We start from the raw sequence: 20,089 nt of genomic DNA, 5'->3' as shown, positions 1-20,089 counted from the left end.
TCAAATACGAATAGGCATGTCACCTTATGAAGCCGTTTTTAGTCAAAAACCGAGAAAACCAACGAAAATTAAACTCGGAACAACAACGGATGAAATGGGTAATTGCAACCCATCGGATAAAAGTGTATGTAACACACAACCTACACATACACACTTGGAAAACCATTTCAGCCATCCTAAAACTGCAAAATTACAAAAAGGAACATTCGCAAAATGGTTCCTAGACAAAGAAAAACACTACAACGATACATATCAAAAAATAACAAAAATTCTACAAAACAGAAAGAAGTTAACCGATGAAAAGAACATTCGATTTAGAACGGCAAAACCCCTTGAGAAAAATGCTTTTGTATTAGTCACTAATCAACAACAAATTGAGGGGGTATCGAAAAAACTATTACCCCTAAAAACATCCTAAAAGACAAAAATAAAGAACAAATAACAATACACAGAAATCACATTGTACCATACTACCCAAAAGAAAAACACATCAAATTAGAACTACAAAATTATCTACTAACAAAAGAAATACCAACACTAAAACAACCAAACACATCAACTTACATTCAAAAAGATATCCACAACTCGGATACAGAACATACACATCAATATAACCTTCGGAAAAGGAAGGTCACATTACAATAGTAAAAACTTAAAAAAGTAATAAATAATTATATAATTTTAATAAATATATAATTCATTAAAAATAATTATAATATTCATACTAATAATAGTCATTAAACGAACTACCTTAAAAGCTATCATTTATACATTATGTTGTATATAAATATAAATATATATACAAATATATATATATATATATATATATATATATATATATATATACATATTACACTACAACCTACACTATTTATATATTATCTACAATCTATACTAATTATGAATCATATTTATGTCTACCTATTTTGATAAAGAGCACTATTTTGATAAAGAACACTACGTATTTCCCCAGCTCTGAAATAGATTAACATGTACCTAAATATACCCAGTATAACTTGCTACCTAAATACATCCAGTATTTCTACTTTAACACACTTCCCTAACCCGAACCTGTGTGTGTACCCCGAAACCAGGTTATTACAAAAGAACATCTATATTGAAACGATAATAATAATAACACACAAAAAGTACAAAACACATCAATCAATCTGGAAAGTGTTAATAACAAATACACCTAACTCAATCCCTAACCCTTAAAACATACATTATAACAAACCTCGGAATATCACTTGTTCACCAGATCGATCACACCAGATCTATTATAACTTTCAAATTACCTAGCCACACACGTATTAACACTTTCAATGGTAACAAACGATAAATAAATAATTATAACAAAAAGGTGAATACTTTCTTCATCATCAACATCTTTTTTCTTCATCATCAACATCTTCTTGAACACCTCAATTCACAATCTTCTTGAACACTTTAATTCACAATCTTTAATAATTGTCATTCATCATCTTCAATCCACCTCATGACACATCCATCTTCTGTGCTACACGTGAACACTAGCCGTCAACACATAAATCAAATAACAAATAAAACAATATAAGTCAAAATAACAAACACTATTCTAACACAAACTGGTTATGATACTAGCCCCTGAACCAACCACTAAAGATTCTGCACGTTATTTTCATATAAACAAAATAGCAAAACACAATAAAACAAATAACAAATAGTATTTTGATGTTCACAGGCTTGGAACTGGAATAGACGTTTTTGAAGTTAATCGAAGTAAAAACAATAAACAAATAAACCAAATAACAAAAATCAAATAACAAATTAATCCAAAATGACAATATCCTCCACGATTGAGGACTCACGGAATGGAATAGACATTTTGTAGATGTCAATATTAGTAACAAACAATTTATTATAAAAAAACAGATAATATAAAAAGGGAACATAAATAATAACACAACAAAGGTAAAAAACACCATTATTACTATTACTAAACAGGATAACACTAAAACAAATAAAAAATAAAAAATAATGAATTCAACATAAACATACACCGAAAAGAACAACTTCCTTTTTTCTTTCATCTCCAACATATACACTGTGAAGAAAAACTCCTTCTTTACAAATTGGAAAAATTTCCTCTTTTTAAACGAGTAACCCGCATAATGATGAATAAGTGCAAATAACAGTACAGGTCAAAGACAATAACAAATCTTTGCCAGAACTAATTAATACTGCTGGCAACGTTGTTAGCCTACTAGCAAGTATTTAACGTTAAGGCATAAATGTCAAGATAACAACCGAATAGTGATATAACTATGAAGTAGTGCAACAATCCAGTGAGAGCAGTAATTACTACAGTAACAATCCAGTAGTTGTAATAATTCATTCGTTGTAACAAAACAATTGTTGTAACCTACATGTACCAATCCAGACAGTAACAATCCAGAGTGAAATGACTCATTACCTGAAATATATACAAATACAATTCAGTTCAAATTTCATTATTCATCGGTCAAAAGACCTTCGGCTAACTAGACATTTCTTAGTGACATTTTTATAAATTATACGTCATAGCCCAAATCTACGTCATAAGCAAAAACGGACGTTAAAAAGACGGACGTCATAGTCCTCATTAGTAACCACATATCTCATTAGTAAACGAACACATCATTAAAAGAGAAGAAAAGATCAAAACAATCATCTCCGTTAGTAAGATGAAGAGACTTGAAGAACAAAGTACCGGGACAAACGGCTCCCAGGCAGACGCAATTAGTAACAAACTGAAAATGTCAACCCAATAAACATTTCCCACCATTACCAGATGGTGATTAACAAAATAGATCTAACACAGATCAATTATGCGTTGAAGTAGACACTTCAACACAACATCAACCACCAACGAATATTTACGTTGCAAACGGAAAGACTAATTAACAGTTTGCACCATTTGCACCATTTACACCATTTCTGCACCAACTGAAACAATTAACGAACCTGTAGCTCATTAGCACTAAACTTTCAAAGGATTTAAAAAAGCTAGCAGATGGAGTCACCATCTTCATCGAGCATACCATCAATAAAAACCTACTTGAAACAAATTACTACCTTTAGATAATTAATTGGTATCTTACCTACCAGCAAAAGATAACGGCATTAACCAATCAAACGTACCAATTACCTTCCAACATACCAATTACAAGAAAAACACCGTAACAAGAAAGCCGAAGAAAATCCACGAAAGACACTCATAAAGCAAAGGATAACAATCCAAAATAGTAATTACAACCAGAAAATTAGTAAAATTGGCAACTTCATGAACCAAGAAAGAAAAACGGAAGATATGTTAATGCCACCAACATTGTAGAGAGCACCGGATATTTAAGTAAAAATCACAACTCCGATTTTGTCTTGTACAAATCACAATCTCTCTCAAATCAGAAAAATTTCTTCATTTCAGCTAAGCTGATAACAAAAGTTAAAACTAACTTAAATAATTTCTAACTAAAACTCTGTTTCTAACTTAACACAAAATCTTAAATTCAAAATTCCACCTCAACAAAATCTCATCACCAACTCTCAATTGTAGACACAATTCTCGACCAAGTCAGAATTTCATAAACAATTTCTTGCCCCATTCTCAACCAGAACAGAATTTCAACCACTTCATCAAAATCCAATTCTCAGTAATTTCTGAAATCGTTCAGAGTAATTTTGCATCAATTGCTTTTAAAATTCTATCAGATCCTTATTAACTTTCTACATAAGACGATTCGACAAACCAGGTAAACTGAATTATCTTCATTTCATTTCCGAAAGACTTATACATCATTATAGTCACCATCGTAATGAAATACCACCTATTGTGTCAGTCTCAGAATTTTTGAATTCATTCAATAAGAAACAACTTGTCATAAAAATATTAGTCCAAATAGACGATTTTATTGAATTTGACTACCCATCTGGCAGTCATATACTTTTTGATGACGATAGCTTTAAACTAACAAAATGTAAAGTATCAACTCAAGATTATCTCTTTGTCATAGAAGGAACAACAAAAACTGGACAAGAGATAGAACTCTTTTGGGGAGAAAAACACTTTGATTGACTTAAAAATACAGCACCGTGTACTGAAACAATCACAGAATTTGAAACACTAAAACAACAATTTAACACTAGAGAGTGTGTCAACTTAAACCAGTTACACACAGTTTTTCTTTTAGTTTTAAAAAAGGAAGCTATACACCTCATTGACGACAGAACAAAAAAGTAACAACTGTAATGATACCACTCATTGTTATAGTCAAATATCAATAAAGCTTTCACAAAATTTAATAGTGGTCCACCGTTAAGTGTCAGTAACAACAGTAAATAACTGTCACTTTCCAGTGGAGCATTGTATCCAATTTACACTAACAATCACACTAACATCCACGAACAAATTACAAACAAGTACAAATACAATAGTTTCAAAAATTGATTTCACAGAAGCATTAATAGCAACATATTTACTATTATCACAAGTAATATGTTCCTTAACTATCTTTCTAGTACCGTGTATAGTAGTTATTTAGACGTACCTAGCTATAGTAACCATAACTGAACTCGTACGAAATCGTAGAGTCGTCTGTGCAAGCCCACCAGTACAATAAAAAGACATCATGAATGAAATAAACTCTGATATATTCCACATATGCAAATGCAATATAGATATCATAGAACTCGAAATATTTGAATTTATTAAAATTGCACTTATAATTTACTTTTTCATACGTATGTGTTTAAGTCTAACAGAATATTTTCTGCACCCATAAAAATTGATCCTATTCCTGATATTGAAGAATCCATTTACTACACCCTACACTCACAAAAATTCTACTTACAAATAGGATTTCCTGAAAATTCTCAATTAAACGGTGACGTCATAATATATCAATTAAATCTCAGACTAGATTACAACGAAATTTGGATATCGAACCTAGGAGCACAAACACACCCACCAGGACAAGAATTAACACCACTCATTATTTTACAACCACCATTCATTAACCTCCTACCCCACGGACCTGGCTCAGGAGCATAACATATAGCCCGCAAAAATTGCGTCATCAAGCAATAATCAAAGTAACAATCACCCAGAAAGACCACACCATAAAGAAGTCACAGATTTAACAAATATTCCAACTTCACCAAAAATTGATGATACTTTAAACCCAGATAACGAAAACCCGTATACTGTACAACGGGAACGACCGGAAAGAAGAGAACTTCTAAGAGCACGACGTCGATCGTCATTATCATTTCCAACACAAGACTCAACATTAGTCTCATATGGATCAACAGACATAGAATCTAATATAATAAGACCTTTAGAAACAGAACACTCCGAACCACCAAGTAGAACAGGAACACCTACATTGCACAATTTTAGTATCAGTTCACCAAGTGAACACTCAAGTGTTAATACAGATCATACACCAACACCATCCGAACTAAGAGCAAATCCTTTCTTACCCCCAACATTTTCACAGAGACAAGACTACAATTTTGTTCAAGACCGCTTCCGAGTACAACCATTACAGTACCTAATAGTTCACTTTGGTCAGCAACATCACCACAATCCGCAAGTACAAGTACACCGCCATTGAGAACAAATCAAACATCATCATCAAATACATCAGTAAGCTTACCAAGAGTCGAAATCCCAAACACCTTGCAACCTCCGAGAAATACAGCATTATCCCCATCATCATTCATACCCGACTTTAGATTACCCTCAAGCCATCCAGGACGAATTCGATCTACCCCCATACTTAATTGTAACCCCCCAACTCAAAGTAGAACAAATGAACATACATATCTCTTCCCATTAGACCACAAAAATTGGAATCCACCTCCGCCGTTATACGGACCTACCAATCTTGGTGATACACTTACTAATTGGTCAAGAAATAGACTAACAAACACTTTAATTTTCACACATCGCCAACGCAACGCAGCACTTAACGTTTTAGCAACACCATCTCTCGAACTTAAATTTAACTTAACGATAAAATATAACACTATCTTTATTCATCCATTTCACGCTACAACACCCTCTATAGTCACGACCACAATCCCAGCACCTTTCATCTGCATTGAATTTATATACAAATTCGATAGATATACAAAACAAACTTTAGGGTTTGCAACATTTTACAATCCACACACCGGTCTATCATACACATGTCGATTCAACTGAAAGCTATCACTATCATATTATTATTAATAATAATATACATATATATGAAAGTGGAAACAAAAATACAAATGGAACAAAGACTAAAAAATGAAGCTAGACAACGCATTAAAGACCGTATAAACGAAAAAATGGAAATACAAATCAACAATTTTAAAAATAAAAACAAAACAAGAAATGACAAAGCCATTAATTATTACCATACATTTCACCAACCAAAATATGATAACCTTCAACACTATGTATTTCATCAAAATCATGCCAACACTTATCCAAAATATTTCAACAAAACTAAAATAGAAGAATTAAATAACTTTAAAAACAATTCAGACTACGAAGCAAAGTGGGAAATAGCCATCGACAAATGGACACGAAATTGGAACTTCTATAGAGAACGATTAACAGATAGTATATTAAAAAACTTGACATGAACAATAAAAGACACAAAAGACAAACACAAATAGACTTTGTAGAACTAAAAGGACAGAATATTAACGGCTCCGCAACAGGACCACAAGACATTTTCATCGAACACTACGATTGTGATGCAGAAGAAATAACTAATGTTAAATACTACGAACTAAACAAAATTAGTACATGTAAATTCAAACATTAGATCTTGATATGACAAAAACAGAAGTACAATTATTATCAAAAGCACAAGCAGTAGAAATAAAAGCATACGCAGTTGCAGGAACAATTAAAGAACGCGTAGAATGGTGTTCACAACACACCGACTACATTAGAGCAAATAGACCATGTTATTACGTTTCAGACGCACAAAGAACAAAAATATTAGACGCGGATGAAGTTCGAAACGAACTCGCTTGAATAAACCTTCTCAAGAACACAAGATATAAACCAACAAGATATAATATCTCATTCAACTATATCGCTAATCCACCACTTCAGAAAAAGATTGAAGAAATGCAAGGTCGAATAGAATTCGATATGAATACCCCTTTGGTACCGCCATACGGACGGATAGTTTATGATTACACAAATCCAATGTGGATACCCAGCGCAATTAAAAATGCACAATCAAATTGCAAGAACGGACCACGAAAACAGAACAGAATAGATATACTAGACTGGACACTAGAAATACGTGAGGTATCACTAATACTAGATCTAGACAACGAAGAAATATCATATATGGGAACAAAACTACCCTGCGATCTCCGCAAAGGAGAATGCCTCCCAACACCATTAACAAAAGCAACAATAGTATGGGAAACGCAAACACATTGTCAACTGTTTGAACTAATTAGATTTGATGCATTCATGGTAAAGTACCAAGATAGATATTGAATAGAAACGAACGCTGAATGGACAACAGTCCAACAACCTGACATAACACAAAAAATAAAATTAAACAAAACAGACACCATCGCTACTAGATTCGAAGTATTTCCACTCGTCGAACGCGAGTGCGGTTCAGTGCAACCATTACACAAAACAGAATATGATGATATATACATCATGTACGAATACGGATTCGATATGCATACTGGACAAAAAGTAACAAGAAAGAAAGATAAATTTGACGATGAAAAATTTATCAGAATAAAACCAGAACAAATAATATCAGAACGTACACGATATGAAGACGAAGATAACAAACAATACTACTATGGTTTTGTAAACGAAAACACACATTTGAACATGAAAATGAACCTTTACATGAGTAACATTTACTCACGAATAAGTCTACAAGCTATAGAATTCTATTCACAAATTTGCGAAAAAAATAGAAACCTTCGACAATTAACATTAACACAAGTACAAAAGAACACTCCGCTATTAGGATATATCCTCACTGGAGACAGATCGATATTTGTCAAACAAGAAGGAGTAAATGTAATGAAAATGTAAAAATGCGCGAAAAAATCACCACCCCTATATGTACCACAAACACGCAAATGTTATGATAAAATACCAATTCTCTACAAAAACAGAGTACAATACGTACACCAATTAACACGACAAACATACTTATGGGCGAAGAAAGTCTCTTGTTCACACAGTAACTTTGATCAATTAATATCAATAGACACTGAAGGAACAGCGAGATACAGAGTCACATCATACCCTGTAAAAGTCGAAACAGTATTGAATACTATTTCACCTGAAGAAATAGTACTAGACAACATGTTTAGTAAAGCATGTTTGATAGAAAGTGGTATATACAGTAGAGAACAATTAATTCAAGAACGAAAACAAGATCTCCTACCCGAATACATGCGAGACCGCGAAAAACCATTACAGGAAGCTACATGAGCAAATGCGCAAAAATTGTTAGAACTCGAACAACTAGGATTACTACAGACATACAAAAATTATGAACAATCACTAAAATGGTTAAAAGATCTAAATATAAATGGATATAACTTCCAATCGACCAACCCAGTGTCAACTGGAAAGAAATTTTTGACGGCGAATGGCTAAAAGAACAAATATTATCATTTTTTGGTTGGCCATGGTACATCTTAGAAAAAATGGCAATCATATACGCCACGATTAGTATGATACTATTTTTAACAAATATTATAATAAATTTCTATAATGCTTTTGCAATTCATAAAGCAATTGGCAAACAAGCTAGTACTACAAAAATACTTCTAACAGGAATATTTGGTATCTTCTCAAAGACATTAACACAACTAATAGCACAAATTCAAGAAGAAGAAACTAGTCACGATAGTGACGAAAATTATTCACACTATACCAGACATAATAAACCAAGGAAGAACATTTTTCACCGTCACTCTTCAGATATAACACATATAACAGATCACAACGATAACGATAAACCATCACAAATTTATATTGATACTAAATATAAACACTATAATACATTTTTTTCGCAGAACAGATAAGGGACTACAGTTACGAACAGTAGATTCACCACTAAAGAAACAAAAACCACCATTGCCAGAACGAAAGTACAAACAAGAACCATTAAAAATTGAACCATTAGAAACAATAACTGAAAATAAACTACCCATACTACCACCACAACTCATCACTCCACCACCTGCATATCAATGTTTAGGGAATAACATATCTTTTAATACACCCCAAACAGCATCGCTTACTACACCACATATCGCACCCATCTCTAGTGCGCCTAACATCCAACAACAATCATCAACATTTCAGGGAAGTTCATATGAATCTCCTTTGGGTATTAGTAAAACAACACCATACGAAATCCCACAACCGTCACCTACATCGACAAACCAACAAAACCTCATACCATCAGTAAAACTAATGGAATAACAAAACCCCCCACCAATAGATTTCAATCAGTTAAAACTAGCAGCTAATAAAATGCATAACCGCAGCCATAGTTTAGACATCCTGAAAAACGATGACCAACCACATACGAATGAAGTAACATATTTTGACACTCATTCAGCAGATACATGTGAAGTATAAACCTGTACTCAGCTATGAACAACTAACATGCTTTATATTATTTCAAAGACATTTTTACTTGCCAGATATTCCCCTACTTATCCTAATTTAAATTCCAATACACCCGCCACCCATATTTCATGTATTTTCCTATATTCATACTTAACACATCTGATACATTCGAGAAATATATGTAAACTTCCTATTCCTTGCAATATAACATACATATATAAGTAACACAATGGTTCTAACCAATTCACCACAGAAACATATTCTTGTACGAATATGAATGGACATTGTATTCATAAATCATAATACCGACAAATGAATAAATAAATGAATAAATAATGAATAATAACAATCGTATAACAGACAGTAACAAAGATACCACTGATAACAAGTGTTTTTGTAACAAACTAAATGAACAACGTTTCATATATAAACCTGTAACAATCAATTGTAATTAATACAAAGTTAAGAATATGTTACAAATTGAATTATCTTTCAGCAAACAAGAAACGATATGGCAAAGAAAATGGACTATGAGCTCGAGACGCCATACCGAGCAAATTCGCCCCTCAGCTACGACGTTGAGGAAGGAGAGCTCAGTTCAGGATCAGCACGTTCAAGTCCAGGAACAATACGCGATAACGCCTCTGATTGCAGCACGCAGACAGACGATCGTCTTGATAACCCACAGGACCGGATAACAACTATGAGAGTCGAAGTGAAATGTGCTACTTCCGATCAACACACACAAACAGCGTTGAACCAACCAACATCGAAAGAGATCGCACAGGTTATAAAGGAACAAATTACTAGGAAAAAACAAACAGAAAACAAACGTAATCAAGATTCCTTTTATAACAGAACAAATAATAACGTAACAGAACAAGGAACTAGTACTAACGTACATAGTTACCAGAATAACAGACCACGTAACGATGGCATAAATAACACGCCAAATACAGTATGCCAATCGCCACCTCTACCTAACTATCCACCACCAGTACGACCACCTCCACCTAACGATAACGAACATGAATTACCGCAATATCACGTTCAACAACGTTTATCAAATAGATATCCATCACATAGATATCCCTCACATTTAAGACCGAACAATCTATGATTCCCGTACGCCGTAACACCCCGAAGCCACAGTAGGAAATCATTTTTCCACCAATCCACTAACGAACAATCCCCAACAACAACAGTAATGGAAACAATATGGTTTCAGGACAAAGATCCCCGAACACTGAATAACCCACTTAACAGTAACTATGATCCATCATTAAGTTATCGTAATTGGTTTGAAATGCCATTCGATTCACGGGACTATAACTTTGTAATGGTACCGCTACACAACCTAAAAGATCGTGTCTCCGAATATTTTCCACCATTACCTTCTGAGAACACGAATACAGTGAAACGTAGTACTAAAAATATGGGACGTGATAAATACCATCAAACAGCATACCCAAATTTAAAACAGTTCTATAGTCTCACAGAACGCTTTTTGTACGACTGCGACTACGAATTTAAAATACCTATAACATGTACATTTGATAACCTCGTAGCAAAGGCATCACAAGACCTTTCCGCATACAGCGTTTTTAACCACCAGATTTTTCAACTCAGTTTCAATTTCCTATATCCGACACCAAAGGATGTTCAGAACAATAATTATAGAGTACATGAAACGAAGCTGGTCCACAACTTAATATACTATACGTTTTTACGCGATAAGAACAAGAATACTACAAAGAGTTATATACATATAAACGATCAATTAACTTCACCATATTTTCTTAACTACGGATACAGACTAAAATGGGAATACACAAATGGAACACTATGTAATTTCGACCCTGTAAAAAATTACTATATCTTCCAACCCAAAGAAGCGCCCGAACGACCGCTCATTGTACCCATAGAAGCGTTAGAACCGTGTGAGGAATATCACACTTACCATTTGGAAGGCAGCGTAACAAACAGAGCTGTCCTAAACCGGATACAACATAACAATGAACGCAAGACCTCGGATATCGAGAAAGAAATACGAAACTCGATAAAAGCATCAATAACAGAAGTGTCACTAGATGAAATAACTGATCTCCTGGCATATTTTCTTTCAAAAGATGATCACTTCGTCAAGGAATATCGACAATATAGAGATCGAACAAATCACCCTAAACAGACAGAGAAACTCTAACAAAGAATATTCTGTAACAAGTTTTGATGTAGTGACAAGTTTCGTAATACCCAGAACAATATCATTGTAACATTGTTATAAATATTTATTGTTATACATCTAACTATAGATGTCCCTCTGCATATTTCCCGTGCAATAAATATTTTATAAATGCTAGTAACAAAACCCATTTTGCAAACAATCCTTCAATGTGATTGAACCCCATTTATACTAGTATGACACTTAATGTGTAATAGAATCTAAAAAACACAATAACTTTTTTAACTTTATCATTTACCCCTATTCTTAGTTACTTGTATACATGTATTTATGCAAAGTTTTCCATAGTTAGATATATGCAATTTTGTAAATAAAAAGAAAACAAAAATAGAACAAGGTATCAGTAATAAGAGGAATGAGTAACACAGTGTATATTAATACACTATTGTAATGTATACTAACAAACATGCACAATTCTAACATAGATTGCATGCTTGCTAACTAACAACATGAGTCATAACATGACAACCCTGTTAACATAATTATTAGTTCCATCATGTAGTACATGTAGAATCTTTCATACAGAACATAACATAACGTACAAAAAGTATTTGACAGTAGTTACCAATACTTTACAACAAATACAAAAAAGGTAGAACAGACGAAACATTGAGAATGTTCACAATTCGAAATTTTCACATTCACAACAAAGTATATTTATACATAACAAACATAGATATCACTAACAAAACATGTAATCTAACAAATACTATGTAATCATATGTAATACATTAGTAACAACTAACAACTATGTTTGTAACAAATACTCAAATACTTTTCCTCCAAAAGGAAAAGAGGAATTATTTGGAAGATTGAAAACTGTATCGTATCCGGCGAACCTTTCACACAATGTTGAAATAACTGTTAATGGGAATAAGGCAATGGGACATTTTTGCGCTTACCCATTATAAAGAAATTAAGCGAGATCTGTAAACTTCAAAAAATTTACAGATACGACAAACGCGAAAAATAACATTGAACAATAGTTACCCCACACCAGTAGAAGTATGGCAAAACAAATCGTAAAAACTAATAGCATCAGAATAACCCCTGATTTCGGGAGATATCAAAAGTAATAATACATGTTCATCTTCAGTAACAAAATATAACATGGCCAAAAAGTCAGATGTCAATAACAATTTCCGTGATTGTCAACAGAGACTTCGTTGACAAATAAACTCACTACCCCCGATTTCTTCGTCGAATTACATAATTACAATTCCAAATACCTCTTCCAACCGGAAGGGATACTACGTATGAACAGAGAACACTTACAAACACAAAAACATAGAGAAAAATAGTAAGCACATTAACAGCTAACAAAAATAAATCAGGTAAGTCAGGTAAGTCACCGGACATCAGGAGCACCACACACATCAACACTGGAGCTACCCAAAAGGATCTTCATCCACTGGAAGTGGTACTGGAATAGATACTTTTGTGGTTATTGATGTCCATTCCTTGCTCTATGGGCAACCTATGTCTGGGACTCTACTCTTTGACGAAGACGATTATCAAACAACACATTCGAAAAAAAGAAAAAATCCTTCAGAGAGAATAAAGAGAAATCGGCTTATAGTACAGATAACTTTCAAAAAACTCTAAAACCCGGAAAGATGGAGTCAGTGTTGAGTTCCAACAAAAAGATTTAGAGACTTTATTTATGTTAATATCTATAAACTAAAATACTCAACCCTGATTGGTTGAAAATATGGAAATACCTTTCCTTTAAATGTTTATCTGTTTACCCGTTGGTAACACAACACGCTACCCCTTTAGTCGGTACCAGTCATACCTGATATAATAATAAAGTATATTTCTCTCTCTCTACTCCGCTCTTGTTTTAGTATTGAGATATACGTTAGACTTCAGCATTGCGGCCGGTGCACTGTCTACTGAAGCTCAGATAGAAGAGTAACAGACTAGAGATCTAGAACTTTAGTTAGTCAGGTAAGCCTTATGATTTGATTATATTCTTGAGACACCATAAGACAGAAGTAGAGTAACCTCTCAAGGTAACCCTACCTCAGCACACGTCTTACTGCATAAATATAAGTATTGTTATTTAAATTATGATTTTGCAAATGATTCGAAATTGTTGAACAGCACCAAGATCCCTTTAATTTACCACTTCAAAATTTGCCTTAAAAATTAAGTATCTAGACTAAAAAAAATTCCCGGTATGCATTATGTCAATGCTGATCGTGGGTTGAGAAATAGCCCTAAGTGAGTCTGGCATCTGACGGACAAGTCTCTGTGCGATTGAGTATCTCATGTGTTTTACATCAGGAAAGGGCCGTCTTTTTATAGCTTTATTTTTGAACAATGTAAAGCCACTACAGTAAAGAAGCACACATCAGTGAATTTTGATGTTTAAGTTAGGTGAATCTGAAGATGTCCCTGAGAAAACCTGTCATTTATCGAGAATCGCATAGCGATCTGAGTTACAAGCTGGAAGTTGGAAGAGACATGTTACCTTGCTTAAAACACTAATCGTGCACGTTTTGAAATGACAAATTTCATGGAAAATAACTTCTCGCTAAGTATACAGCAACTTCTGGTATTATACCCTTGGCATTGCAGACTTTCGAGAATTCAAATTGTGCACCTGCGTTTTAATTAGTAAACCATTGTATTGAAGATGCATGCCTTTTCGGAACCAAAAAAGACTTGTTTTACCTGGTCCGGAGTTGCGAATTGTCGTTTAAACTTTATCAACCTAAATAAAATGCAGTGAAAACCTGTCATTCAAAAAAGTATTTGAAAAGTACTGTAGTTTGGATTTGATTAGCAAACTAATCTTGAAATTGAGGAAAAACTTAAAATTGGAGTAATAATAAACTTGAACTCATGTACAGAAAGTAATTTAAAATACTAAAAATGTAAAAATGAATGAACAAAAAAAACAACTGCAGAAAACACCTCACTTTATTGTCTTTTGTTATCTCACACTGATTTCTAGACAATAAGAATAAGCAAATAGTCTGGTGGCGGTCAAGCAAGCCGATAGGCAAGCAAGCCGAATTTTGAAAATGAGGTCAAGTAAGCCGAAAAATTTTCGGATACCCGTATTTTAAGTTGCCCCTGGCGGGCCGGTGGGCGCGCTTCGCGGCTTTGCCGCGATAACCGGCCCGCTATTTCCGGATTACATCCCACAGCGGATGAGAGGCATGGCCATGGACAGCGGTCTGCTGAGGCCCGCACCCACTAGATGTCTAAAAATTGACACATTTTTGTTTCTTTGCTGCATTGGAATACATTGTGCACTATAATACTACGCGCAGTATTGATTTTATTATTTCTGATAGATTACATAACTATTACATAACTTTCGGCTTGCTTTTCTGTCGGCTTGCTTGCCTATCGGCTCACTTTGCCTTTGCCAAATAGTCTAAGCTTTGAGCTGAACAATTATTTGAGCATTGCATGACACATGTTGCAACGTGACTCATGGGATTCAGATTAAAATTTCGATAATGCTTCCCATCTTAGTTTCATTAAATGACTTGAATTCATAAAACTTTGTCCCCCGTTTACAATGTCATAAAGTTTTTTTGAATTACGCTAGAAATTAAGGGAAAAAGATGATTGTGCAGAAAAATTGCACTCTCAATCTACTCTCAACTTCCTTTCTGTTTTCAAAAAAATTGAAATTTTTAAAAAATTCAAACGGCATGTTGGCAGAATGGTGACAGAAATGACTAGCTAATTTTATGATTCAGATAACTTTGGCAACATTTGAGCTGAGTTGCTCATAACCCTCTACTTTGTATAGATAAAAGATAGCAAAATGGATCTTTAAAAAAGAAAACCTGAATCCACTGAGATCTGCTATTTATTGAAAATTGTGATCAGCCTCATTGTGAGAAGTTCTTATAGAACGAATTTACTTTTCTGAAATTGATCTGTAAGAATATCAAAACTAAAGCAATCATGCGATTGAAAAACAAGTTTTTTAATCAACTTAAAAAAACCAGTTAGTTTTATTAAGAGCATTCAACATTATCTCTATCAAACAACACTCTAAAAGGAAGCTTTTGTTATACAAAGTTTAAGCTCATAAATCGCCAACTATATGAAAATAAAACGTATTTCCTTACATATATTTAAAAGTCTGGAGAAGTTGGGCAAGAAAACGAATTTCAATAGTTTAATTGACTAAATTAACTATAATAGTGCAGTTTTCTAACATCTCTCAAACCATGCATCGGATCAGCATGCTTATATAAACTTTGTCAACCGGCATAGTTGTTACATTTTATTCATTACATTTGAGGATTAAAAATTTTTGACGAGATCTTATAATCTTTATAATGAAACTTTACAATATAAACATAAACTTGAAAAATAAAATCGGGTTCTGTTTCAATTGATCTTGCCAAAGCTTTCAGCTCAATATACCAAAAATGTTTACGGATTTTTCTATAACGCCTTAAAAATTATTGAGTCGTTTCTTGCGGATAAAAATCAATATCTGCAACTAGTGAACATTTTTTTCAGAATGGCCCATAATTAACAACGGTTTTCGACAATAAACGCCTCGGTGGTCTCTCGTTTTTCAGCTCTACATTAAAAGCTTAAAAGAAGTACAATGAAATTTTAAAATTATTCATTTTTCGGATAATACTTAATGAAGTTCTCTCAAAATTTTCACTGACCGTACAATCAAAATATATTATACCTCAACCAATACCACTTGTAGCACGAATAATGTTGTTTGGATCCTTAGCACTCTAAATTTTGAACTTTATTGTTTTTTTTCAAAAGCTCAACAACTCATAAAGATAAGGGATAGGATGACGGACAAATTGGAATTTAAAGTATGGTACAAGAAAAAAGTTGAAGAGTCAAGATAATCTTAGATGAAAATTGACACTTCACAGCCAGAATTGCTAATACCTTCAAAAAGTGTTTTGAAATAACGATATTATAATTTTTCAGGGACTATATTTTGGTAGAGATAATTTTCTTCCTGGTCAATATTTTGGTCATAATATATTGAAGAACAGAACAAATTATCATTTTAAAAGCAAGCAACCGTACTCTACAACAAAAAGCATTGTGAAATGGATAAACTTCCTCTTGAAATACGGAGACAGAATCTCAAACCAAATTTAAAAGAATGATAAAACAACATCGGCTCCTAATTTTGAATGAAAATATTGAACGGGAGAAATAGAATGCATATATTATATCTGAATTGTACACTTTAACCGACTGTTTATGAAACTAATTTACTGGTCAATTCGAAAAAAGATAAAAACTATTTGAAACCTTAAGGTTTTTAATCAAATCCGCTCACTTATCTGCTCAAAAGAATGATTTCGAAGCTTTTTCTCAGTGTAAAAATAGGTTTGCCAGACAACTGTTTATTTGGCAACAAGTGAACTGACTTATATTTGTGACTATGCACTTGCTACCAACTACCCTGAATCTTGAGCACAAAAGTTATGCTGTCTTAGCTTATCATAATCGATCTAATTCCCACAGAATCTAGTAGATAGAAAAATGTGAGCCTGCTGACGTAGGTTCTATGTTCAATTTTGTTTTCCTGCCCATAAATAATGATGACATGGGCTGAACTAGAACCAAATAGATACAACCAAGTGCAAGGAATTTTTTGCACCTGCAGTATGGACAAGTTGCAACAGTTCAACTAGGCAGAAAACTGCATTAATAAATCGTACAAAAGTGTTGATTCTGGTCTCTCACCTGTTGTACGTATGTCCTCTGAGATTGAGATACTGGCCAAACCATGGGTAGATGAGAGCATGAAATCCTCGGTAAAGAAGACCCTCCTGAACAAAGTAAAGGGCAACTATGGAAGTCCCGCGCAGACTTTTGTGCGCCTTCTTTATCATGTCCATTGCTAGTTGCCAACTAAGTTAACTAAGCTTGAAATATTACACTGTGTATGATCGACTACTCTATTAGGTCAGCAAAATTTGCAGTAGTCAGTAAAAAGTTGTCAATAGTAGTTGAATATTAATTTAAATAGCTCTTTGCAGAACCCATATATTATTCTTTAATCAAATATTTGTTTACAATATATTGCTGATAGGTACAGCTACGCGTTGATGACAGATTTTGGAATAATTAGATATGTTTGCCATTAAATGAAACAGCGCTCCATTTTTAATAAATAAGATTTACGGACAATGAAAACTTGAGATGTGAAAGTATGTTTTGAATGTTGTTCCTGTAGTTTCAGCATTTACTTCAACACAATGAACTGTGGACAATGAATCTTTTGATCAAACGCAAAAGAGCAGTTCAAATATGTGTTTATATATGTGAGATAAGAGAGAGTTTAGATGGGGCAGATTGTAAGATATGTGGCCAATTTATCATTTCAGCAAACAATACTTCACTCTACACATCTGGCCACTTGGCATGATTTCGAAATTTGTGTACCTATCAAATGCGAACCCGACTAAACCCGACATGTTTTAATACTTTTTGTTCAAACATTATTCGACCCGCTTCTATAAACCCTGCTGATGCCATCTTAAGTTCAAAAGAATTTGGTACGAACGATTTGAGCAATCTCATATAACTAGTAAGCAAATTTGTCATTACTTTGATACCATGCAACTGTGAACAAAAATATGAACTAGTGTGACATCAAACGTTTTTATAGGTAATTAACGTTTCAATTTTTTCCTAATCATCAGTTTTTCTGAAATAATCAGTCTCAAAATAGAACTCGACAATCAAATACTCGAGAAAAAGATGCCAAATTTTCAGCGGTACGTCTTGAATTCTTTATTGTTGTACTTTTTCTTTTAAATGAACTAAAACCGAAAAAAATCTGATTTCCTAAAATCTGAACTAAAAAATCTGAAAGTTATTGTTGTTAGTTATACAGTTAAACTATTCAAATTTTCTTTTAAAAAAACTGCATATTACCAAGCAATTTCCTGTACGCAGCACTGAAATTGACTTTCAAAACCAGATCATCTGTTTTAAAAAGAAGAACTTCCACAATCTTTGAGTGCACATTTATTAGCCTGCTCAGTGAACACAAAAATTGCAAAGTAGTCTCTCTTGGACTAACAGTAAAAAAAGCAAGCATTTTCTACTTCAAGTGAAATAGAAATTAACAATGACCAAATAAAAACCAGAGTATAAACATTTTCACGACGTTTGGTAAAAGCAAGGCTTTGAGAACAGTTTCCCTACAAATTGTTATGTTTTGAACGAGATATCAATAACGAGATAACCCCGCTATTTTTTCTTCATTAAATTGATAAAACGTAACTCACTAATGTCGGACAAATTGCTCTCGAACGACTCTTGAATATTCCCGGGTTGACGCCATAGTTCAAAAAGTTATAAAATTACAGCTTCATATTATGGCATCTATGAAAAGTTGTAGTCATAGAACTTTAATAAAACGAAAGTTTTAATTTATTGATTTTATGAGAAATCAGAAAAAAAGGCTAATACAAAGCGCAAATAAAGTGTTTCAAAAATTAGTGAGAAAAAATTGGAAAAAATTACTTTTCCGTATTTACCGTATTTATGAAGTAGTTGCAGTCATTGAACTTCATGGTGATGCTATGCATTTTCTGTGCTTGTTTTAGACTTTTGGTTTAACCAGAACAGTTTATATGTCTCAGAAGCCAAAAAAGGACCTCCATTTTTTCTAAGACTGCAATGCTTAGACTCGCCTAACCCGCTCATCATAGAACTTTTATTTATGAGAAATTTGTAGCCATAAAACTTTCATTTATGGGAAAGTTGTAGTCATAGAACTTTCATTTAAAAGTAAAGTCGTAGACATGCCAATTTCCTAAAACATTTTTGGATTATGAAGTCAATGGTCCATAACATGAAAGTTTTATGATTACAACTTTCTGTCAACCGGGGTTACTAGTAAACTGCCGCCAATTAAATTTCGCTAAGCTCGGCAAAAAATGAATAGAAAAACAACATTTTTACATATAAACATAGCTAGCGGATTGTTGGAATATAGCCACCGTTGACCCCTAATCAACGTTTAGATGGAAACAAGTAGGAAATTGAATAAAAAAGCGACGGTGCTTAATAACTGTTTTTTAAGGTACAAATTTGGACTCATTTGGCCCACAGCTTCATTAGGAACGAAAATTTAAATCAATATATAAAATGGAGGCCAACAATTACACTAATAGCAGCCATCAAACCAATCGAGTATTACGTGACAC

The 20,089-nt window shown here is 33.5% G+C and overlaps 1 protein-coding gene across 1 annotated transcript in view; it reads right to left on the bottom strand.

Annotated features, from left to right (window-relative positions):
• The window catches only part of LOC142335231 (uncharacterized), a 58,658-nt gene extending 40,468 nt beyond the window's left edge, over positions 1–18,190 (bottom strand). Inside the window, exon 1 of the mRNA XM_075383631.1 lies at positions 17,613–18,190. Coding sequence (XP_075239746.1) covers positions 17,613–17,767 — 155 coding nt within the window. The 5' untranslated portion in view covers positions 17,768–18,190. The remainder of the gene's footprint in view (positions 1–17,612) is intronic.
• Between the last annotated feature and the right edge of the window lie 1,899 nt (positions 18,191–20,089).

The sequence above is a fragment of the Convolutriloba macropyga genome, chromosome 2 (assembly GCF_964194025.1).
Source record: "Convolutriloba macropyga chromosome 2, txConMacr16.3, whole genome shotgun sequence".
Lineage (NCBI taxonomy): Eukaryota > Metazoa > Xenacoelomorpha > Acoela > Convolutidae > Convolutriloba > Convolutriloba macropyga.
This window is presented reverse-complemented; position numbering and strand designations above follow the sequence as displayed.